This window comes from Aegilops tauschii, chromosome 3 (genome assembly GCF_002575655.3).
Source record: "Aegilops tauschii subsp. strangulata cultivar AL8/78 chromosome 3, Aet v6.0, whole genome shotgun sequence".
Lineage (NCBI taxonomy): Eukaryota > Viridiplantae > Streptophyta > Magnoliopsida > Poales > Poaceae > Aegilops > Aegilops tauschii.
Window position 1 is genome coordinate 570,425,901 of NC_053037.3, and position 25,220 is coordinate 570,451,120.

The 25,220-nt window shown below is 47.4% G+C and overlaps 1 protein-coding gene across 2 annotated transcripts; it reads left to right on the plus strand.

The window, feature by feature from the left end:
* The first annotated feature begins 21,994 nt into the window (after positions 1 to 21,994).
* Positions 21,995 to 24,434, plus strand: LOC120976039 (FBD-associated F-box protein At4g13985-like). Of its 2 annotated transcripts, XR_006672572.1 has the most exons (4): positions 21,995 to 23,075; positions 23,176 to 23,310; positions 23,505 to 23,911; positions 24,298 to 24,434. XR_006672572.1 is itself a non-coding variant. In XM_040402833.2 (3 exons), the coding sequence occupies exons 1-3, from the start codon at positions 22,044 to 22,046 to the stop codon at positions 23,766 to 23,768; spliced, it is 1,431 nt and encodes a 476-aa protein (XP_040258767.1). In that variant the 5' UTR covers positions 21,995 to 22,043; the 3' UTR covers positions 23,769 to 24,268. The 2 variants fall into 2 exon arrangements, 1 of the variants encoding a protein (XP_040258767.1); XM_040402833.2 differs by lacking the exon at positions 24,298 to 24,434 and having other exon boundaries at positions 23,505 to 24,268.
* The last annotated feature ends 786 nt before the right edge of the window (positions 24,435 to 25,220 follow it).

Sequence of the window (25,220 nt, forward strand, 5' to 3'; positions counted from 1 at the left end):
CACTAGTAAGAAATATTTGGCACTAGCTAGTAGTTTTTGGCGTGGATTAAGAAATTTTGGGCATGTTTTTGCTATTTTTTGTACACGCCAACTAGTGTCAAAAAACATCATACATTATGTGACGGAGGAGTACGTACTCGTTCTGTAGCAGTACTAGTACTACTTTCTCAACTAGTAGTGCGAGGTTAGTACTTGTGCTATGTACTGTACTTCTAGTATAGTGCACCAGTTTTGAACTCTTGAATCCCAGGGCCAAGGAGCTACAATTGGAAGTGGAGGGTACTACTGTTCTCTAGAACCATCGCTGTACTATCAATGCAGGGAAAGTACACCTGCGTAGTGGCCTAGTGGGTACTCTCGGTGCTCTATTCAGCCGCTCCTCTCACGTAGCTGGCCTACTTAGCCGCTCCTCTCATGCACAAACTAGCAGCCTGTTTATCAGCGACGGTTACTGCGGGTGCAGAACATTTGAGTTATTTGATACAGCCAGACTAGGCTTTTCGCTTCTATTTGTGGAGGTGTAATGGATCTCGTCGAAATTTGTTAGTAGTTCCTTCTTTATGAATGAGATGAAGTAAAGCTTTTGCCTCCGTTTAAAAAAACACGTCAAGAGGAATTTCTTTTATAGTAGAGCCGATAATGGAGTGAAGTCCATGCGTGCAACGCCACAAGCTACAGAGTAGTAGTAGAGCACTTTACGTACAGAGCCATATTGCACAGTTCCCAATGCCCCGCCAGGCTTTTCCGGCTCCTCGGGCTTAATTGGGAGGCGCTAGTTTAAATATGCTACTAGCTGATGAGGAAGCTGCAAGCGAGGTGCAGCTAGGGCGAGCACGCGAGCCACGAGATGCTGGGAAGGAAAACCCTTTCACGTGGCTAGGATATCCAGTGCACCTAGATTGTGGTGCCGCACGTCCGTTTGACTTCAAAACTCAAACTACCCGTGTAAAATATTGGCTCGCAGCAAAGTTACTATTTAAAAAAAAGACCGCCGTGCATTCGGCCGGGATCGAACCCACAAAACGAGGTATACACTCCTGTGACCACTAGTAGTACTCGTTGGAGTACAACGCGACCTAGAATCGCCTTTTGTCGCTAGTAGTACATTGTTCCTTACAAGAAACCCCTAATAATGCAAGAAACCACTAATAATGCCAAGAAACTACTACCACTTGCATACGTGGTAGACTTAAGATAAGACTACCTTATCAACCATTGTACATGCTCTTACCAACCAGCCCTACAAAGAAATGACTACTCTACAAAGTGCCGTTATAGGCACGTTTCAACCCATGGCCCTGTTTGGATACATTTGTTGTCAATCTAACCCTGCCATCCATACACCACTTTGGTTAGAGTTAGTGCAGGGTTAGAATCTAACCTCTGACTTAGAGTATCCAAACAGGGCCCGTGTCGCCCATTAAGTCAACGCCTTCTATTCGACCGGGCGGTATGACTTATGGGACCTACATGTCAGTCTGCACAAAGATCCCCGAGTGACCTCGTACCTCCGGCCCGTCCACCTAGTCATCCTCGATCGGCCATGGGACGCAGCTACCGCCGCCGGCAGAAGGCGAGGTCAAAACCGCCGGCGGTGCGGAGCCCATCTTGCGGCAGCCCGGATGCCAGCTCCGTCCGGCGCTCGCGGCCGCTAGCTAGCCAAGATAGCTCCGTCCAGCTGCTTGTCTGCAAGGTTTGCTAGCTAGATTGGCACGGCGGCGCGGCGGCTTGCTCGCGCACCGCGCTAATGCCAGCCATCTGGCTCGAGCGAAGGCCAGCGCGGCGGCTTGCTCGCTCGTGAGTCACGCTCGGGCCAGCCTGCCAACCCGTGTGGAGGCCAGCGCGGCGTCCGGCCCGTCTGGCGGAGCGGCGGCCAAGTCGCTCATCACCGGCGCCACCGACGAACACGCATCAGCACTGTTTGAAGTAATGTTCAGGAAAAATAATGATTTGAGGGGGAATAACAGGATAGAAGGTCAGATGTGGGTCCCTCGTGTCAACGGTCAAACAAAATGTGTTGGTTTAATCTGCCTCGTCAGCACGGACGTGTGGGCCAACCCTGTCATAAATGGGTTTAAACTAACCTAATCGGTAGGTAGTAGTTTTTGGCGTGGATTAAGAAATTTTGGGTATGTTTTTGCTATTTTTTGTACAATAGATTCTTCCTAGGGCTGGTTGAAAGTGGTAGTTTTTTGTTAAATACTCTACATATTGTAAGTAGGAGTGAAAGTTAAGCTTTGGAACCCAATAAGCAAGGCTAGTTACATAGTGCATATGTGTACATGATTGAAAGTAAATATCAACCATGAGTGACTAATATCTTGATGGAAAACTCGAAACTATGGAATACTAGGGAAAAAAATTTGCATGGTTGGAAATACTAGCAATGTTCATGTGCGTTGCAACGAATCATAATTAGAATAATACTTATTCACAAACTTGATACAAAACACTCTAATTTTGATATACATATATCACTAGAGATATATTATGTTTCAATTAGAATATATTCCTTGGGCTGTTTTGGTGAGGTCAGGGAGGGATGTGGTTGGTTTTAAGATACTAATTATGGGTTTTTCTGCAAATTGGTTGACAACTGGGATGTTTGTGAGAAAAGGCAACAACTTACCTCACAGTCGTTAGATGTAGATCTAATGGTCACAAACGATGGATGGCAGGCACACCATCATCACCAACTTACTCTTCTGTAGGAGTACTAGTAGCAAGATCCGTGCATTGCACGGAACATCAAGATGCTTTTTTTTATAAAAACACTCGTTGTGATTGACCCATGCGGGAGTAATCCCATGTGTAAAAACTAATGATATCTCGAGAAATAGGAGATGAGGTGAAGAGGAGTGGGGCGTGGTGGTGATCGGTGGTCGGACTGAGCGGAGGCATGGGGATTGATGACGCCGGCAGTGGCCACCAGGCCAGTTTGTTCCAGAGGCTTCCTTTCTTAATTGCTCAACAATGAGGTTGTTGGAGATAAGGATGAACGAGGGAAGGCCTTGTCTGCAAATGTGGAGAGGGGTGCGAGTATCTTTTAGTTTAATTTCCATCAGTCAGATATAGATCGGACGGTCTATATTGCAAGATGGCACGCGTACCATCATCACCAACTCGGTTTTTTATAAGAGAAGAAATATAAGTATGGAGATACAAACGTATTATCGATACTTGTTTCCGTAAACTAGCATCTACATTCTATTCAACGCCTCAGCATGTGAGGCCTTAGCACAATGACTTCTCGACTGTGTAAAACAAAGGTTTTCCCATCGCCGATAAGGAGGGGGTGACGGCGGCGCGCTTTTTGGCTTGCTCTAGTCCTAGTAGTCATACTAGGTGGTCTAAGCACGTGTAGATTTATTCTTTTTCACGTCTCGTGTTCGCCGTACTGCCACGACTATTGATGAATGGACGGTAAGTTATTCATGGGGAAACCCTTGTTGAGCGTGTTTGCGAGAGAGAGAGAGAGAGAGAGAGAGAGAGAGAGTGTGTGTGCATGTGTGATATGTCTAGAGACTGAGGCAATGATAACAGATTCTTTGTGTCTATGTGTGTGGAGGATAGAGAGAGACATGTACATGGGGCTTTGTGTTGACGTGGAGACACATATACATAATTAGAGAGTGAGTGTGCGAGATACACATGCGGACATGGGGAGAGATGAGGATCTAGATTAATGGGTGTTTGTGCATGTCTGTGTGTGTTTGTGCGCGCGTTTGTGTGTGAGAGGGAGTGTGTGTATGTGGAGTAGAGAGACCACTAATGATGTAAACCTAGTATAAGGGAAGGGGGAATGGTGTGACATGTGTAGTAGCGGGATAGCATGGGTGCGGGCGGGGGGAGCAGACTATTTGGAAGAGACATCGATTGTGTGTGTGGGAGAGGGGTGAGAGAGAGAGAGAGAGAGAGAGCGCTAGCGACGGAGAGAGAGAGATGAAGAGAGGGGCGAGAGAGGGGGCGTTTGTGTCCATAAATGGCGTATAGATAGGGAGACAATGTTGATGTTGTTTGAAATTGGTCTATGTATGGAGACACAAGGGAAGCGAGTCATCGTGTGTGTGATAGGGACTTCATGAGAGGTCTAGAATAGATGGTGTAGAGAACAATGTGCGAGATCGAGAACGATGATACATTAGGGATCTATGGAAAGAGTCACGACATATATGTATACAGGGAGGACCTGGGGCGGGTCCGCATGTGGGAGAGATAGAAAGAGGAGAGTGGTGCATAAGGAGACAAAGTGTGCTTGTTTTGCAGTGGGGGTGGTGTGTGAGGTGAGTGTGCGAGAACCACATAACTAGGGAGATAGACGTTTGGGGGCGACGTTTTGTGTGTATGGGAAAGATACACTCTACATAGTGCGTGTGCTTGGGAAAGAGAGATGCCGGGAGACCTAGCTAGAGAGTGGGGGAAGAGATGTGTGCATGCCCAAGAGATAAAGTGATAGAGACCTATATTGGGGTCCGGACTTCAGAAGAGAGAGGGGTGTTAATGTGCTCGTGTGTTGGTGTTTGGGGGAGAGAACGACTTCTGTGTGTGTGGGGGCGACGAGGGGGGGGGGGTTTGCTTCAGATAAGGAGTGAGGTGTCTATATTTGAGGAACTTTAGCGTAATTGAGATATACATGGTCAATAGTGTGTGCACTCAAGGTTGATCAATTTGTTTCACAGTTTGGACTATGAGATAACGATACTTTTGAACATGCGTGATATACTTTGATGTACCAGAATTACAAACCTAAGATTGGAATTTTGGGATTCGACTTCATCATTAGCTTTTGTAATTCATTTAAACGGAGGTACATTTTTAAGCCGGGATTTCGTGATTTCAAATTCATATATCAAACCTAGAGATATACACATACGGGCATGTTCAAACTTTATAATCATCCACTTTATTCATACACATACACATTTTTGCTTTTGTCATCATATTTAGGATAAACACATTTGGAATTTCATTTGAATTGGACCATATGATGGTATTTGCTTGTAGTAGCTCAATGATCCATATTTGAATTGAATGGACAATCTAAGTTTCGATTTGGAGACATTGATTTTCAAAACTTGCACTTTTTTTTGCATGCAAAACAAACAAATTCTCGGCCATGATATCATAGTCGGCCGTACAAGAGCAGAATATAATTTCAGGCGCCAAAAGCTTTCAAACTTCCCGCTCACATCGAAATATCTCACGCCCGAAAGTTTAGCCCTGCGATATTCCTGTTTTACCCCTGCCACATGAACGGAAAAGGGCTGCTTTGGTAACTCCACTGTTTTCCCCTCTTTGCCCCCAACATTCTTCCCCAGAGCCCCTCCCCGACCCCCAACCATGGCAAGCTGCCGTATCTAGTCCTCCGCTGCAGCGGTGGACCTCACACCCCGACGGATCTACCTTCCGCACCTTGGAACCCCCAACTGCCAACTCACCACTTCACCGGAGCCGCTTCAGCGACTGGCTTGTACACCGCTCCAGATCTCCTTGACCGCCATCATGGTCCACCGCACCGGATCTGCTTAACCGGCGCCCTCGTCCACCACAGTGTAGGCTCTTCACTGACTCCCTCGTCCGTCCCTTCGCTGGCCCTTCATAGAAGCCCTCGTCCGACGCAACAGATCCGCCTCACCGAAAGCACTGTACAACGCGCCCGCCGAATGCTTCGTCCACTGCACCGGACCCGCTCCATGGACGCCATATTCAACTCCACCGGCCCTGCTTTAACGACGCTGCAGCCTCATTAGGTTATTTCGATCTGTACTCCTTTGGTTTTTCTCTTTATAGTGCAACTATTCACTTACCACAGATGAGCTTTCTTGTATGTCGACAGGCGCCGCAACCGTAGCACCGGAGCCGCTTCAGCGACGGCGACAGCCGGCCCAAACTCAACCGCAACACGAGCACCATCGACGATCCTTAGCTATCAAGTATGCCAACGATACCCATACGCCGCCGAGAATCAGGTACTATTATCCAACGGCCGGCGCCTACGTTCACTTTCTTAGCATAAGCACCGCACCTTTGAATTTCTTCAGGGCATCATTCAGTTTTTCATGAGACGCGTTATTCTGCTTGCACCTGTAGGGCCATACTTCTGGCAGTGAACATGTTACATGTGCTAAATTACATACCAGTGCACATATAGTTAATATGCTTTAGTTTTGTCCTAAGTATTATTGTACTTCCTAGATATCACTGCCTACTATTTTACTTCTTGCATGCTATATTTATGATAATGGTGTTGTTCTGATGCCACCTGTTGGTTCCATCAGACTGCTTCATGTTCTCTATGCTTAATTACACATCAGCAAACTAGCATGTGGTTCCGCTGGTTTTTGTTTGTTTTACCCTACATTTTCTGATGCTAGCTATTACATCACTGCTACGAGCCTCTGTTCATTACTTTTTTGTGTGTTCTTGATCTTCCCAAGTTGCACGACTAATTTGATGCTTCTATTAATTATGGAGCTGCCAACCCCATCAAGCAAAATATTTGTTCTTTTGGGGTTGGCACCTCGAACAAGCATAAAAATAGAGGAAAGCAGATATATTGTCGTCTATGCACACACCCTTCTTTGATTAGTTTAGATGAACCATTGATGATCAATTTGAACCAATGCATGTGATTAAAATTAATTTTATCTAAATAGAGGGTGCAGAATAAACTACAACAAGTAGATTTGCAACCACGGGATGCTGACGATATCTTCAAAGAACATTGCAACAGCAGCGAGGCTTCACAGCAACATATGGTAAGCCAGTGTGTTTTAGTACATGTGAAATGTAATGCGTGTGGGCTGCTTTCTTGGCTTGTGCCCTCAACCTGTAATCCTACAGAATAACAAATAGTTCAGTTGTCTGCTTTGCTGTATTGCTTGATTCGAATGCTTGTTTGTTACTTGTTATGCTATACCTGAGTTGGCCAATATGTCAGCAATGCCTGCTGTACTATCGTAAAGAAATGCATGCCTAGTTCATTTGAGTCCTTAACTTTTCCTCTAAACTTCATCACAAGACTGTCTTCGTAGTTTATATGAGGCCACACTGTTAAGTGCTTTCTCAGATTATTTCAACTGCTTAGATGCCTTGGCAACTTAGCGGTGGTACACTCCCTTTCAACTAGGGATGTCAACTGGGTCCCGTTTAATCCCAATTAAAGTCCACTAGTGGTCTGATAGTTCAAAAGAGTTTTTGTTTTTTGAGGAAAATGAACCAGGGAGCTAGCAAAAACTAATTAGATGGGACTGGTGGATGTCGTTTATTTGCCACTGACATCCCTAGTTTCATCTTACCATTTTAATTTCTTTTCGGCTGATGCTGCTTCGAACCATTTAAATATAGCTTGCCATGCTCGGCAATAATTCGTATGTCGTTTACCATGTAAGCTTATTGCTTGGATCATGCGATAACTATCTCTTACTTATGTCCAGCGGAAACCTTTCAGGATGCCGTTCACACTAGGACACAATGTACAACCCCAGAATCTATTTATGGAAGCAGTGCTCCATCCATGTTACCAGATGGTAGCAGTTCAGAGGCAACACCGCCGAAGAGCAGTCTGAGCACAGATATTATAGTTCTTGAGGCTCTACTAGAGGCAGAAAGAGATGGTGTGGCTGCCATGAATGAGGTAATCTCGATCTTGAAGCTGGAAATTATGCAATTAGCTGCACGCATTATGCAAGCAACCCAAGAATTGGAGGAAGTAAGAATGTTGCATTTGAAGACGGAGGAGGTCCTGCTGCTTCTGCTATCTGAAGCCCAGGGTAATCCCAGTTCTTCTTTAGATAGAAGTTGAAATTGTCATTAGATTATTGTACTTGCATGTTGTGTCATGTCTCTGAATGGATTATGTTGTAAGACCCCCTATGCTGTCCATGAGCTGTAATGATCCGAATTTTTTAGGCGAGGTAATCCTCAGTACTTGTATGATTGACATAAGCTGAACTGTTTTTCGTGTGAGCATATTGTATTGGATGAAATAACTGTTTGACTCAAAGTGTATCCAACCTACTGAATTCGAAGATCACGGCATTTCTAAATCATAATCATATATAAAGGTGGAATAAATCTTTGTTGTGGTTTTGAATAAATAAATAACAAAACGTAGAATTATCTATGGATATTCGTAATTGAATAAAAATTGGATTTGGATTTAGTTGCCAAGGCCCAGGGCAAACGTGAATGCTAATTCTCCCAAGTTTTGAATGAAGTGGCTAAACACCCACTATCATTTGTGGGCTGCCCGAAGCAAGTGTTTGCAAGATGGAAATTACTGTCTACCCCTGACACTTGACATCCTTATCGACCGGATTTACACTGTTGTCGATAGGGGTAGACTAGTAACTTCAATCAGACGTGACACGACGGCCTCTGAGCCCATTCAGACACGGTGGGCGCCAAACGTGGGCGGCAAAACACATTTGATTCAGGCTCGTCTGAAAGACATGTGTCTCTCCCTCCATTTCCCCATTCATCCACGATGGGCGGCAAAACAAACTCTCCTCGTCCGAAATCGATGTAGGCTAATATTTTAAATAGGGGCAGATGTGTAACTTCCCTCAGACGTGACACAACCGCCCTACCTGTCAGCCCCGTTCATACACCGTGGGCGCCAACTGTGGGCGGCAAAACACCCCATCCTCGCCTGAAATAGTTACCGGCGAATATTTGGGAGATGCGAGATTACCGTCCTATCCCCAACCGACGTGATGTCCGAAATTTTAAACGGGGGATAAGTTCGTAACTTTCCCACATTTCAGACAAGCGCGTCAGTTTGAGATCCCCCCTCCCCCTCCATTTCCCCATTCATACACCATCGGCGCCACAACAACCTCCCCACTGCGGCCAGCCTCCTCCGTCCGCCACCCCATCCTCCACCTTGCCGGAGCCGCTACCCCTACCCCGTCGTCCACTGCAAGAGATGGACGTCTCTCATCCACGGCGTCGGACCAGGATCCTTTCATCGCGTCATCTCGCTTCGTCGGCGCCGTCGTCGACTTTGCCATTGCCGCTCCTACGACTGCCTCGTCCACGGCAACATGATTTATCCCCCAACCCGGCCGTCTGCCATCTAAAGTCTTCTTCCCCGCCACCGACAGCCATCGCACCCGCAACACCCTCAACGTATCAGCAGGGGCCTACACGGTGTTGCAAGAGAGGTGGTACTCTTCCATATGTGCTTAAGTTATTGATCTCACCCGGAAAATAGATCTTAAATTGTTTACTGTACTTTTCTTGTCCATACCAAATCGTAGTGGCTAGTTGAATGCAAACATTGGTTGCGAAGTAGCTTTGTCCGGTTTGCACCTTCAGATCCGCCATGTCACGGTCACTATACTCGTAAAGCTTATGGTTTCCCCCCATTTATATTCACTACCATCATCGTAGGTGCTTCCCTGCTTCGTGTCGTGCTAGCACTGCTCCTCAAGACCTCAACCCATCAAGCGAAACAACATGCCACTCATAATTCCAAAGCTTACGTGTTGAAATACGAATCTGATATGATGCTCATATTACTAAAATAGGGAACGTTTAATTGGTCACCTAATGTTCCTATATTCGTTTTGAAAAGCATGTATACCACCCACTGGTCCAGCTAGTTCCACTTTCCTGATTTTACTCTTGATGCTTAGGGTTTTCCCCTTTTATCTACTCTACTATGATCTGCGTAGGTGCTTTCTGTCATACTAGCATTACTCCACCCTTCAAGCTAATCAACACAACACTCAAAATTCCAAAGCTTAGTTGTTCAAATATGATTGTGATATGATACTAAAATAAGTTAACAGACACAATTAATTGGTTAGCTAAAGGTCCCACTTGAGTTTCCAAATGCATGTCGTGACATATAGAGAGACAGCAAAATTGCATTTCTTTGTCACTTGTTGACTGTACTTTCTTGTTCATACCAAATCTTAGTTGTTATTTCAAAGCAAATATCGGTTGCTAACTACCCTTTGCGCGGTTTGCAGCTTCAGATCTGCCATCCCACTACCACGGTCAACACTATACTCATCATGCTTACGGTTTCCCCATTTTATGATGACCACGATCAGCCTACGTGGTTCGTGTCATAATAGCACTGCTCCACCCATCGAGCTAAACAAGCTTAGTTGTACAAATTCAACTATGATATTATGCTGATATTAGTAAAACTGAGAGATGTTTAATTGGTCAGCTAAATGTTCCTACTTTAGTTTCGAAATGCATGTGAGCCACATATGGAGAGACCGGAAGGAATAGTATTTCTCTGTGCGCTCTGGTTCATCATGGGTGGCCAACCGACATTGTATAGAAAGACTTGTAATATCTTCAATCTTCTTGCTCTTCTGCTCTTCTTTAAGATGATCCTCTTCTCTTGCAGCCGACTGGTCAGGTCGAGTTATTCTCCCTTAGTATATTTTGAATCTGTCAGGTCAGGTCGACTTGTTCTTCTTTACTATGTGTTGAAGCTGTCATCTGCGAAGTATCATCACTTCTGGAGCTCTCATATTTTGAGTAGTAGGCCACATTATATTAATGCACACACCAAATTACAGCATGCATGGCACCTCTTAGAAGTTGCAGAGATAGCACAAAGGGGTTTACAGGGAGGAAGTATTGGATTAGAATCACTTCTGCATTACAAAGATAATCTCACTTGTTTTTATGTTTTCATGCATGTCAGGTATTGAACATTATCAAAATGAATATGAGAATGGGCGCACGAGAGGAATATTGCGGAACGATCCACTGGCTAACAAACTTGGCATGGTGGAGGATGACCTATCTTATTCACCCATCAAGGTGCATGCTCTAACTTGGCAAGGTTGTATTGGTCGCACATATTTTGCATCTGACCTCTTGCATTACTTCTACTTTGTTACACCATCTGCTTAGTTTAAGCATCATATATGAGTATATGCCATACCTATCCATTTTCTGTACCTATTCCATGTGTCGTCATACTATGTTTTTCCAGTCAAATGTTGTTCTTTCGTAATAGATGTCCAAAAGGAAGAGGGTGATTGCAGATCCTCAAGGAGTACAAACTAGGTATTTGGAAAAGGTAGTGATACCTGTTAAATCAGATAGATCAGTAGCCACAGAAAACACAGGCCCAACTGTAACAGAATTTACCCCTACTACAGTGGCCAAACCCCTATTAGAACTGCTGACAGCCCAGCGTCAGGTACTGTCTATGATATGAATTCAAAATTTGAACTCCTAAATTTCTGCATGTGCCTTACCTTCTCTTGTATGGAAACTAATTTCAGATGAATCTCCTTGCTCAAAGGATCATAGGATCTCACGACGATACCGGGCTCTGCATTGCTCTTGTCAGTACCTCTTGCCCTTTGTCAGCATACTTACACTCATTGCTGTTTGATTATGTAGCATCACTGTAAATGTTCGCTTCTTTATCCTTCCTTTGCTTGAAATTATAAGATCTATATTTACTCTTAGATAAATGTAGAATTAACACAATGGTTATGAAGTTTTGGATTGCTCATGTAAGTACACACTACTGGAATCAGCTAATTTGCCATCTGCCAGCTCTTTGCCGTCTGCTAGCTGACGGCAAAGAAGCTCTTTGCCATCAGCTACCCAGAAGCTGACGGCAAAGAAGTGGCTGACGGCAAAGAAGCTCTTTGCCATCTGCGGGCTCTTTGCCGTCCGCTGGCAGACGGCAAAGAGAGAGGTGGCCCCCACCCCCCGCCCGTTTGGGAAAAACTTAACGCCCCACCTCTTTGCCGTCTGCCAGCAGACGGCAAAGAGGCAAAAGGGCGGACGGCAAATAGTGGCGGACGGCAAAGAGGAGACTACCTAACGGCCCGTACCCCCCCCCCCCGCCCGTTACTCTCTGTTCTCTCCCTTTCTCTCCTTGCCGACGCGCACTACATCCCACCCCACCGCCGCCGCCCACCGCGCGCCACGCGCCGCCGCCCCCAGCACTCGCCGCCGCCCGGCGCCCCGGCCCCACCGCCCCGGGGCCCCGTCGCCCCAGCCCCCGCCGCCCCGGCGCCCCGGCCCCCCCGCGCCCCACCGCCCCGGGCCCGGCACCGCCGCCCCAGGCCGCCCCGCACCTCTCCTCCACCGGCCACCTCCTCCACCGCCCCGCCCCCCTCCTCCACCGGTGACCTCCTCCACCGGCCCTGCCTCAGGTGAGCTCTACCCCTTTTTTCCTTTTTTCTGTTTTTTTATTTTATAGGTTTAGTTTTAGTTTAGTTTTAGGTCCGCAAACAACACACTAAAAAAGTTCGTACATAAAGTCTAGTTCGTACATAAATACTAAAAAAACTACTCGGCGTCGCTATCGAGGTCAATCACGGCCGGGCCGTTGCCGCCGTCATCGTCGCTGCTGGACCGGTTCGCGACGTCGTCCCAGTCCACCGGGACGTCGTCCGAATCCTCTTACTCCTCCGCCGCCGCCGCCGCCTGCTGCCACTCCTGTTGCCACTCCGGCGGCACCTGCTGCCACTCCGGCGGCGCCATCGCTGCCTGCTGTGCCGCCTCCTCCTGGGCCTCCAGCGCCGCCGCCGCGGCGGCCTCCTCCGCTGACTGTGCCAGGATCGCGAGGAGCCCGGGCGTGTCCTCCGGGTCGCCGTCCTGCTGGAGCGCCGCCTGCTCCGGCGGGATCACAACGTCGGTCGGGGCTGCTGGGGCGGGGGTGGGAGCGGGTGCCCTGCGCGGCTGGGAGGGCCCGGCTCCACCAGAGAGATCACCGACAGGGAGCCCTCAGGCGGCGCGCTTGAAGGCGCCGATGAAGTCGTCGAACCGCTTGCCCTTCCAAAAATGGTGGCGGCCCTTCCGGTTGTAGCGTCCCCCGGGGTGCGCGCGAAGCTCTGCCGGCGTCGCCGGTACGCCCTGCGTGGGGAATCCGTCCGCGGAGATCCTCCACGGCCGCGACAGCTTCGCCGCCGGCGGCACGTAGAGGCAGAACCGAGCGAGGTCCTCCGTCTGCCCCAACGTGAGGCTCGACGGCCAGTGGCCGCCCGGTGCCGCGCCGTCGGAGTCCGAGTCGCTGGACGCCATCCCGCGAAGAGAACGCGCGTGTGAAGAGGGAGAGGAGGGATGGACGGGCGGTGTGACCAAACTCGCCGCGCAGGGCGGGTTTTATAGCGCCGGGAATTAATGCGGCAGGCAGGCGCCGGGCCGCGGAAGACGAGATGGCGGCGTGCGGAAGACAAGATGGCGGCGCGCGGAAGACGAGATGGCGGCGTGCGGAAGACGAGATGGCGGCGTTGACCGCGAGGCATCGGGGCACGCGGGGCAGGCGAGGCGGCAGCCGGCAGCGCGGCAGCGGGAAGCGGGGGGCAGGAGGCGTCGGGGCATGCGGGGCAAGCGAGGCGGCAGCGGGCAGCGGGGTGCAGGCGGCAGCGCCTCAGCGGGGGCGGCCGACGCGACGCGACGCGGCGGCCGAGGCGGAAGTGGCGCCGCAGGCCGAGGCGGAAGCGGGGGCGGCCGATGCGGCGGGCGAGGCGGAAGCGGGCGAGGCGGAAGCGGACGGCAAAGGCACTAGAAAGTTTGCCGTCCGCGGCGGACGACAAAGGCCTGCCGTTAGCCACTTAACGGACTGAGAGCACAATTATTGCCGTCTGCTCTCTTTGCCGTCCGCGGCAGACGGCAAAGGGCCTTTGCCGTCAGCCGCCAGGAAGCAGACGGCAAAGCAGCTATTTACCGTAGCCTACTTTGCCGAAGCCTTTTGCCGTCCGCGGCTGACGGCAAAGGCCTTTGCCGTCCGCCGTTCATGCCTTTGCCGTCCGCCATGGCAGACGGCAAAATAGCTGATTCCTGTAGTGACATGTTGTCATGTACTCCCTCTGTATCGAATTAATTGTTGATCAATTGGATGTATTTAGAACTTAATAGTGCTAGATACATCCATTTGAGTGACAATTAATAACGGACGGTGGTGGTATTACTGTACATGCATCGCGAGATAGTTGATTGTCTAGCATTAGTCTGCATCTTATCTGCCCTGCCCTCCACTTTCTCCAAATATCATATCTACATTTACTCTTACCAAAATGTTGAATAAAGCCAATGCCACTGCACACGTTGATGTCTGCATTCCTCTTGTCAGTACCTTTTGCCTTGTAACGCTGTATTTAATTAATTGCTATTTGATTATGTATCATCGGTCTGCACCTGAGCTTCATTATCCTCTGTTTATTCCAATATTATTTGATCTATATTTACTCTTTGCAAAATGTAGAATAATGGCAACGCTTATAAAGAATTTTTTTTGGGGAATTTATTGAATTATCGTTCCATCAACATGGAGAAGGGCTTTGTCCAGCCCGTGTTAACATGTAATGTAAGTTCATCCTTCTCAAGCCTTCAAACTTTGTTCTAGTATAGATTTGGATAGGCATCATTTCCTCCACTGCTGTTCACATCTGATTGGATGTTTGCAACAACTACCAGTTTTAAATCGTAGTTGTAAAAACATGTTCCTTATGCAGAACAGATCCATTTATTTGCTTATATAATTGTGAAACCTGTTATGTGTCTCCTTGTTTCTCTTCCAGAGTCGTATCTCTTATGCCATGCAGAACTTTAGGAAAGATAGTGAGCCAAACCATCTTGAGGACAGCGAGATGACCCCAAGGTCCTGTCTTGATGAAGACTGTGAGTTGAAGCTACTCACCAGCAGGTGTGAGACAACCTCTGTGCAGTCGCTGCCGCAATCAGTTCGACTTCTTCAGTCTCAACTTAAAGCGGAAAGGCTTGCTTCAGCTCAGCTCCGACTTGAAGTCAAAGATGTAATGAAGATGTCAGGGGACTGCCTTGCGCACTATGGTGCCATACAGCTAGGGATGAAGCATCTATCGTTGACACAACTGAGGTCTAATCAGCTTGTTCGGCTGCTTGCGGGGGCCCGAGCTTGCCAGGTCTAGTGCCTTCTGAAGTGCTCTCAGTTTTGTATATTCTTTTGTCGGCGCGTTTATATGCACTGGTGGCGACCTTTGATGCCCAGTGTATGTAATCCGCGGTCATGTTGCGCTTTATTATCATCGGGTAGCGAACTTTGATTCCTAATATGCCGTAATTTATTTGTTGTATAGTGTAGGTTTATTCTTTGGTCGGTATGCTGTAATTTAGGCCGGAAGGTTCAGTGGATTTCGGTGTTGTCGGTCTTCAGGCCGGCTCGTTACTCATATGGGCCAAAACGTGGGCCTATAATCAGCTTGGGCCATTAGTAGGTCCAAACCTATAGTAGTTTCCCGCCTTTAACAGGCCATGGGCTACGTATTTACTGTAGTGACACTGGGCTTCCTACATGCTGTAGAAACAATGGGCCTCCTACGGGCCGTAGAAACAATGGGCCTTCTACGGGCCGTATCATCAATGGGCCTTAGACGGGCCGTATGATCGATTGGCCAAACATGGGCCAAAAACAGACCGCATTATGGCCGTAAACGGGCTAGAGTTGGAGTCGTCCATTCATGGGCTGACCATAACGGTCCGTCGTTAATAGGCCGTATTTGATGACGCTATGAAAACGGCCCAACGTATTAACGGGCCACAAACGGGCCGACTGTAACCACGGGCTAAATTTGGCCCACAAGCAGAAAATGGCAGTAACGGGCCGTAAGTAACCGAATGCTGGAAATGAGCCCAAGAATAAATGGGCCCTGAGAAGGCCAAAAGATAACATGGGCTGCAAACGGCCCAATGGATTAATGGGCCGTTAATGGGTATAAAGTGATACATTGTTCATTACGGGCCAGTTTCACCACGGGCCGTTAATGGGCCAAGAGTTACAAAGGGCCTCATCTGGGCCGAAAGACGTCATTGGCCATACATGGGCCGGAACTTAAAATAGGCTAGAATCATATTGGACGGTCCAGATGACGCTACTTGGCCTAATTTGGATAGGTCGTAATGGGCCCTGGGTTAGCGGGCTGTAAATGGGATATATGCGAACAGGCCGTTAACAGGCTTTCCGTGGGCCGGCCCGCCACCTTTTGACCAAGTCAAACGGGCCAGCCTTTTCATAGGAATGGGCCTCTGTTGGGCCGTGCCACGTATCGACGTATCATAGGCGCCTTCTGTCCAATGAGTGGATGACATCTGTCCCAACGGTGAGCCGACACGTGTTTCCTCCAGCCAATGATGATTTTACACATGGAAAATCCCCATTGGTCGGGGCTGTTAGCAGGTTATCGGATACAAAACCGGACCCGATAGCTTAACGGCGTTCCGTTACGGTGGATGCCACGTGTCGGTCACCCTTGACGAAAGCACTTCTGTGACGCGTGATTTATCGTCATGGAAGTGGACACTTCCGTGATGATAATTTTGGTAATGTCATGGAACACTTCTACGACAGCACAGGTATGACTATCTTGATTCTGTCATAAAATTGTCATGGATGTACATGCATGACAAAAAATGCGACCTACTGTGACAAACACATATCATCACGGAAGTGTATTTTTTTTGTAGTATGGTGAGGACTCCCTGATTTGGCAACATGAATCCAAAGGTGAGTACACAGCTGGGTCTTTGTATAGTATAATTAACTTTAGAGGTGTGCAACCCATTTACATTCCTTCAGTTTGGTCTATTAAAATCCCCCCTAGAGTCCAAGTTTTTCTGTGGCTTCTCTCTCATAACAAACTAATGACCAGAGATAACCTCTCTAAAAGAGGCTTTGAAAAATCTCATGAATGTGTCTACTGCTCTGAGAGAGAGTCTATACAACATCTATTTTTTGAATGTGTTGTTGCTAAGCAAATATGGAAATTTGTTTCAGATTTCTTCTCCTGCTCCCTAGGGGCTGATTACCTTTCTATTGCTAGATTTTGGATAGCCAATAAGAAACACACCGCTCTAAATACTGTGCATGTGTATTATGGGCTATCTGGAAACATAGAAATTCTTGTGTCTTTAGAAATGTAATGTGGATTCATTTGAAACAGATCTGGAACTTCATACCAGGGCTCTTGTGGCTGATTCTTCTCAAGGACGCTGCTCGCCTAAAGATGGAGGAATTCATGACCAGAGCTACCCTGATCCTGAACACCCCTTTCCAGATCGTAGCGGGGTAGTTGAGCTTGACAAAAACACTGAGGGTGTTTTTAGTCAGGTACTTCTTACCAAGCTGAACCTGGGGAGGATGTCAAACCCGCCTTCTGACGCTATGCAATCATCCCCGCCCAGGAGCCTAGGCAGCTTCACTTGCAAGCATACGCTGCTGAGTCCTGTGACGCCGCTGGACCTCCCGGGCTCCCCTGCCCAGCCATCAAAAAAGGTCAGGCGCCCCGGCGTTGCTCCCGCTGGAGTATGGAAGATGATGATCTCGCAGCTGTCAGAGACCAAGCAAGACAACTGCGCCATCCTGGAGATCCCAGCCTGAGCAATGCCAATCTGGCTAGCCACTGTAATAGCTAGCTTGCTGGTCCTTGGACTGTAATAATGTGCACCTTCTTTTTCCCCCTTTACTGAACTTGCTTTACAAGCTGTTGTTACCTGAACTCTGGTTCGTTATTAATAATGGAACCAGGGGGCGTTGGCCCTCCTATTATTCTAAAAAAACCTACGATTTTGCCTTCCTCCGACGGCGGTAGCCGCTGAGAGTGTCAACCTTGCTCCCGACCATGCTCTCGTCCACCCCTCGTATGTGACCGTCCTTGGGTTCGCATTAGGATTCCTCGGGCATATCTGCAATGTGAAGATCATGACGGAAACATGAGGTCCTAGTGGTCTACGTCGAGATAAGGAGGATGTTGGTGACCTCTTGAAACACCTCAATCTCCATGAGGATGATGGATTAAGTTAAAGTCCACAAAAGTAAGGGTTTTAGTTCATTTTCTCTATACTCAGACATGAATCCTTCAAAAGAGGTTCTTTGGCGTGTGATTGAGGAAAATTTCTTCACCATACAATTCAGGTGCATGGGGGACTCGAACACGGTGATGCTTAATGGCCCCTAGCAGTTCTGAAATCAGGTTGTGATAATAGAGGAATAAGAGGGTTTCAAAAATCCTAAACACTAGCTCTGATAAGATTGAAGTGAGGACAAGGGTCTTGAAGCTATTAGGTATTTACCTCATCAAGGTGGCGATCAAGGGTATGTGCCGAAAGATGGGTAAGATCCTAAAATTTCATATCCAACTCTCAGCTGGATATGTTGGGGGCTTTGTTCAAGTAAAAGTTAGACTTTATGTGAATAAAAAGTTGGAAAGATTTGTGTCGATTACCAGGGCTGGAAAGAAGGATTTGTACCACCTCAAATATGAGAAACTCCCGATTTTTTGTGCCAACTGTGGATTGTTAGGTCATTGGTATGAATAATGTTGAACATGAGAGCATGACATGTTGAAATTTGAGTGGGGCGGCTTCATCTCCTTTCAGAAGAGGTTTTTAAAGAGGATCCTACACAAAGAATGATGGTTATAGAGAGAACAAAAAAGGAAGGGGTGGCAGCACACCGGGCATCCGGCATTGGAATGCCATGTCTGACCAAAGGGAACCTCCAAACCTGGATGAAGTAATTCCTAAGGCACAATTGCCATGGAATTCTAGTATGGCGAATAAACAAACATGAAACAATGGTAGTATGTCAAATGATAGAATTATGCAAAATATCCCACCATCAGCAAGGAAGCATTTGCCTTTAAACTTCGTTTATGGTTCTGAACATACTCAAAACTTAGAAGGTGCTTAGTCCTAGTTGACGGGACGTGCAAAGTGGGAAAACTTTTGACCAGTTCTATGGGAGCATATAGGTGCTTTCGACCCTTCGTTAACGCCCAGAAAATATGAACAAAAGAGGCACAAGGGAGTTGATGAAGGAGCAGTTGATATCTCAGAATTATCTAAACATGGAAAGTGAATGATAGCCTCCTTCGAGGAGGACTGCAGAAGCATAATGAGGATCATAACCTTGTTGGACCTTGGGTAATGAACCGGTAGGTCACATGCTCCTAGACCTCCATAAGCGATATTACCCTGATTTGTTATTTTTGTTGGAGACTCACCTCAACGATTATCTGGTTGATTGTTTACATAAGCATCTAAAGATGGACCTGAATTTGATGAACCCTAGTGATGGAAGGAGAGTGGGAGTTTTAATGCTCTAGAGGAAATAAGTAAAAATAAGTCAATTGTTCTCACACCCAAACTACATCGATGTGAAGATTGAAGAAGGGAATGAACAAGTGTGGAGGCTGACTATACAAAATATGGGGTCAATACGAGCTTTTGCATCATCAATATAACCTAACTTGGAGTCCTTATTGGTGATTTCAATGCAATCCTTTATAATCATGAGAAGGAAGGAGGAAACCCATAAGGTATATGAATGCTTTTAGATAAGCAATGGATGTATGTGATCTACATCTTGGGTATGAGGGTGAAACATTTACATTGCAACGAGGAAATATACATGAACGGATGGACTGTGTGGTGGAGACAAGTGATGAATGATGTTGTTCTAGCTAATTTTCCATTTAGTTAGACTACAAACATTTGCTTTTAGTTACTGATCAAGAAAATCAACTAAACCGAATACTCAAACCGGTTAAGAGGTCCGAAGTCCATTGGTTGCAAGAGGAGAAATTAAATGATGTTGTACATGAGGCTTGGGATGATGTCATGCCACATGCACTAGCAACGGGCGTGAAGGACCATCTGGTTCATATGAATGCAAAAGTTGCAAGAGTGGGACAACCAAAATTAAAGAAACCTAAAAAGTGGCTAATGCGGGCGTAGCGGGAATTGGACCACATTATGTCAAGACCAATGACCGATGACAGTAATGAGCAGAGGAAGAATCTTTCCTATGTCATTGAGCAACTGTTGGTGCAAGGAGGAGTTTCATTGGACACAAAGGGTGAGTGCAAACTGGCTGACCGACATACCTCATTTTTCATGCATTCGTGTCGGCTCCCAATAAATGAAATCCTGTTATGAGGTTAAAAATGTTGATGGTGACTGGATGGAAGGTACATACCTCATGAATCATCTGATTCTTGATTATTTTGCTAATTTATTCTCCTATAAAGTTAATCAAACATATCAAAAGTTGTTAGATAAAATTGCTCCAAAGGGTATGCAAAAGATATGAATAATATGCTGACGACTCCCTTTACATCCGATGATGCGAATAAGGTTGTGTTTAGAATAGGTGATTGAAGGATAAAAAATTGACTAGTGGGAGGGGGTGAATAGGAGATTTTAAAAAGTTTCTTGGATAAAAGCAAGTTTCTTTAAGAAGCGAAGTGAAATTATCTCTAAGGCAGAAACTAGACAGGAATATAACTGCAGAAGTAAATGACTTCGAGAAACAACTAGAGACTCAATAGAGATAAATCTAACATGACATATGATAGAAGAACAACTAAGTAGAGACAAAACTAAACAGGTGAGCATACAAGCATACAAGAGATAAATCTGTCACTATCATGGCAATCAACACATAGGTAAATACATAGCAGTTTCAAAGAACTGATCATATAAAAATAAGTCTAGGGAAAAGTTCATCGCAAACAGAGGCAAACACAAAGAAGATCATTGAAGCACATTGATGTCATTTTTAGACCCCCAACGTGCCAATGAAAGCATGCCAAATCCATAAGTCCTTCAGTGCCACAACTTCAAGTATGATGGTGGCTTTTTTAGTGTGACCTTAGTACTGCCCACACAAACCTTTGGGGAAGTTCTTCCATCTCTAGTGCATACATTCAATTAATGGAGTATACCTGGGAATCCTCTTGATGCTCCAATTGCCAACAATTTTTCTGTGTCCTCCATAGTCGTTTCTCTCAGGTACTCTGATCCAAACACCTTCACAACGGTGCGTGCAAATTGCACCGTGGTGTTCAAGCATGTGGTCTCTCCCATCCTGATTTATGTATCAATGACATCTACGACCTTACTATAAGCAAGCATTCTAAGAATTGTCGTGCATTTCTGCAGAGGAGAGAAGGAAAGTTGGCCGCAACAATTCTTCATCAGCTTGAAGTTGTCATCAACCTTCTCCACGACAGTCAGTACACGCAAGAACAAACCTGTCCTCATATGGAAAGCGACGCCGAAAGAAACCTTCATTGTATGTTGGCTTCAATGTGAAGTAGTCCGTGCACGGAAGCCGTGCACCGACGATCATATCCCGGGTAATAACTCCCCTGTCCTTTCTCGAACCCTTGAAGTTCAATACGTTATCCTCTTCCTTCTGCATTTCTTCTTGGATGCTCATCATCGTCACATTTCAGCATCCTCATATATAACTTCATTAAGGCCTGTGTTTCCATAGGCATCATTCGACGGCCAATCCATCGGTGACCTACAAATGACCAAAAGAATAAAAACATTGCTCAAACATTTCATTCAACACATAGAGCATGAGGTGTATGTCTGGATGTGTAGCACACATCGGGGTATCGTCTGGTGGCGGCACAGTCGATGGCTTTGTTTGATGCTTCGTTGGCAGCGATGTGGGTTGGGGACAACAACGGAGAAACGATGGCGGGCGGAGCTACGATTGCGGTAGTGAGGAAGAGACAGAAAATAGGAGAGGAACATTGGCAGATCAGGAAAGGAGGAGCACATCTTCAAGCGATTTGACACGGGCCCTTGCAGTCAGTCTGTCCGGGCGCCTCCATATGCACCGCACATATGAGCAGGGTAGGGGGTTGCCGGTCAACCTAGACGTTTGGGCTGGACTTGCCCGATCCGGTTGAATAGTGTTTTTTTGTCCAGGCAGTGATTGGGCAGACAACCCGGATATGTTGGGGGCGGATATGGTACGCCGGGTTGTAGATGCTACTGAGGAGCACACCAATGGGTGAGACGGTGACTAATTGTGGGGAACTGCACAGTAAGCCTTAGAGATTGGATCGCCATTTTATTTGTAGGAGAAAGTCATTTTTTTAGGGGTAGGAGAAAGTCATTTAAACTGAAAAATGCTGTTTTCATGGGCCCAGGAGACATTTGGCCCAAGCGGACACCACCTCTCCATTCCCCAATCATTCGGTTCGTCACTCCTCTCCTCCCCATATCAAAACCCTCGCCGTCTCCCCCTGTCCCGTCCACCGGCGGCCATGGACCCGCAGGTGACCCTCAACATCAGGAGGAGCGATATTCTCGCCGCCGGCGAAGACCCCGAGACGCTCGATGTTGGCTCAAATCTGCTGCTGTACACCCTGTACGACTTCCTCCCGGCCCCGCCCGTCTCCCCCGCCGCCGCACGCTCGTTCGCCGCCGCGTCCTGGGTCCCCGACGGCGTCGACCGCATCAGCTGCCTCCCCGACACGGTCCTCCGCGAAATCCTCTCCCGCGTCCCCGCCAAGGACGCCGCGCGCACCGCCGCCCTCGCCTCGCGCTGGCGCCACCTCTGGCGCTCGGCGGCCCTCGCTCTCGTCGACAGCCACCTGCTCCCGGGCGGCGGCGCGCGCGGGCAGCTCGTCATCGGCGCCCCCTCTCCCCGCGCCGTCACCGCCACGGTGTCCCGCGTCCTCGCGGAGCACCGGGGGCCCTTCCGCTGCGTCCACCTCACCCGCACCACCATGGATGAGCACCGGGGCGAGATTGTGCGCTGGCTCGACACCCTCGCCGCCAAGGGGGTCCAAGACCTCGTCCTTGTCAACCGCCCCTGGCCGATTGACCTGCGCCTCCCCGCCACGCTCTTCAGCTGCGCCCCCCTCACCCGCCTCTACCTCGGCGTGTGGAGGCTCCCGGAGACCGCCGCCGTGCCGCGCGGCGCCAGCTTCCCCAATCTCAGGGAGCTCGGCCTGTGCTTGTATTCCATGGAGGACCGTGATCTCGCATTCATGCTTGAAAGATGCCCCGTCCTGGAGATACTCGTCATGATGACAAGCCACAGCGGAGTGCGCCTCCGCCTCGTCAGCCAGAGCCTGCGGTGCGTTCAGCTGGGCTTCACCTACTTGGAGTACATCGACGTGGTGGATGCACCTCGCCTGGAGAGGATCTTCCAGTGGGAGATCACTAGCCCCAGCCTCTGCGTCAAGAAGCACTCTTCCAGGATCAAGATTGGACGTGCACCTAATCTGCGTATGCTGGGATACCTTCTGCCAGGAGAGCAAGAATTGGGGATTACCAACACCGTCATCGTGGTAGTACATCCTACTAATTTAATTTGCTTTGTAGCTGTGCTGTGTCAATTAATACTGCCAATGTATGATCTCAAATTCTCAATCCTTGGCTGCATTGCAGGCTGGGAGCAAGGAGAACATTGTCCCTAGTGTCCAGATTTTGGCCATAGAGTTGCACTTTGGTGTCCGCGATGCTGTCAAGAAAGTATCTGGTTTTCTCAGAGGCTTCCCTAACCTCGAGACGCTCCATGTCCAGGTAAAATTGGTTAGCTTAAGTACACTTGCTGGATTTGCAATAATAGTGGCCATGTTATGTCTAGTATGGTCAGAACTGTGAATCAAATCAATGATATAAGTTATAACTGCCTCCTGCTGCTGCATGATATGTCCTCATAGATAAGATACCTCGACTATGTGTGTTATGTGCGCGCTGATCGATTTCATCTGCAGTCGGTCCGCGTATCTGAAAAGTCCACTGGCAAGGTCAATCTCAAGTTCTGGCAGGAGGGCGGCCCCATCAAATGCGTCGTGGAGGGCATGAAGAAGGTGTTCTTCTATGAGTTCCGAGGGTCAAAAAGCGAGGTTGCTTTCCTCAAGTTTATCGCGGAGAGAGGTCGCGTGCTGGAGCAGATGGTGGTTGTGGTGGCCATTGAGTGTTTCTCCTCATGGGATAATGTGAATGCCAAGCTGAAGCCTCTGGCCAGTGCGAAATAGAAGAGCAAGACTTGCAAACTACAGCTCTTCAAGACCACGCTCACTGCCGGGGGAGGTCCTGCTTACAGCCACCCGCAGCTTCTGATTTTGGATGTGCTGACCCTTTTGACCTCGAGTACTACGACAAAGCAGAAAGGATCTCTGTAAGTTAATTAGTACCACCATGATGAGCCTCTTGTGTTGCAAGAGTACTGGTAACTAGCTTGACTTTGTGTTGCAAGACTACTTGGACATGAATTTCTCATGGCAATCTGTGGCGTCTTTTCTGCATGATGAGGTTGTTTGTACTCCCTCTGTTCACTTTTATAAGACCTTGAAGACATTTCAGACAATGTGCAAAAAAGCCTATTTTGAGTTGTCGGAAACGACTTACAAAAGTGAACGGAGGGAGTACCAAATTCTGGAATTCTTATATGCCTTGTGGGTGTAACAGAATTAGTTAGTACCGAATTTTTAACTTTCTAAGTCGATCTGTTCAGTTGATGGTATGTTTTATAGTATTCAGCTTGTTTTTCGGTTTGTCTTGCAGGTCAATTGTGAACAGGGCTATCTAGAAATCCTGTCAGTGACTAGCTAGTATGGTCTTTCTGGTTTGTCCAACTGCAATTTCACTATATTCTGCAGTTGTTAGCATGAATTAATTTGCTATGCATTATGTTGGACTCACCTCAAAATAGTAATAATTAATTACCACAATTATGGTCATCAGTGTTTTGATTTTCACAAACTTTTTACATGTTCCTTTTGTATAGTAGTATTACAGATTACTGCAACTGGACAGATATCTGGGAAATCTTCAGAAAACAGGAACAACATCGGAGAAACATACTCCAAACCTGCTTCATATTCAACCAAATTTTCTTACTGAACACAAGCTCACTCATAAAATTACACAGCGGCCATGGGCCTGGCCTGTTCTGGCTAAACAGTCTTGCTATTCCGCAGTCCCCTGAGATATTAGTTGAATGTTTCGGTTGATTTTTTCCTCATAGCCTGAGCATGACAGTGGGATTGCTGTTGCGATATGTGCTCTGTTCGGGCCTGCTGTTGTGAGTACTTGATGGGTCCTCTGCTGTATTCCGCTGCGTGTTGTGGCTATTGGTTTGAAATCGCGTCCTGTTGCGCAATTTCCAACAAGTTTAATTTCAGAAAAGGGCATCCCCCTCCGCATCTATCTGAAATTAGTGAGATCGATCGGTGTGCTGCTATTGATGTAACTGTTGCCGCAGGATTGATGAATCTTGAGTGTAGCCTGCATGCATGCATGCCTCCACTCCACTCCATAACTTCAGTAGTGCTGATGCATAATGGTGCATTTGAATTCAGTTTTCTAAAACTACAGATGTACTGCTTGGTGCTATCGTTTATATCTCAGTAATAATGTTTTTCCTCTTTCTCTAGAGTTAGCATTAGCATCTCTTTTGCTTGCCCCCTGGACTGGAGTGTCCAGCT

What these genes read in the sequence shown, in the direction of transcription:
- LOC120976039 (XM_040402833.2), top strand. Translation starts at nt 22,044, where the DNA reads ATGGACCCGCAGGTGACCCTCAACATCAGGAGGAGCGATATTCTCGCC. An exon ending in TTACCAACACCGTCATCGTG is followed by an intron (nt 23,076 to 23,175) that starts GTAGTACATCCT and finishes GCTGCATTGCAG; the next exon opens with GCTGGGAGCAAGGAGAACAT. An exon ending in TCGAGACGCTCCATGTCCAG is followed by an intron (nt 23,311 to 23,504) that starts GTAAAATTGGTT and finishes TTTCATCTGCAG; the next exon opens with TCGGTCCGCGTATCTGAAAA.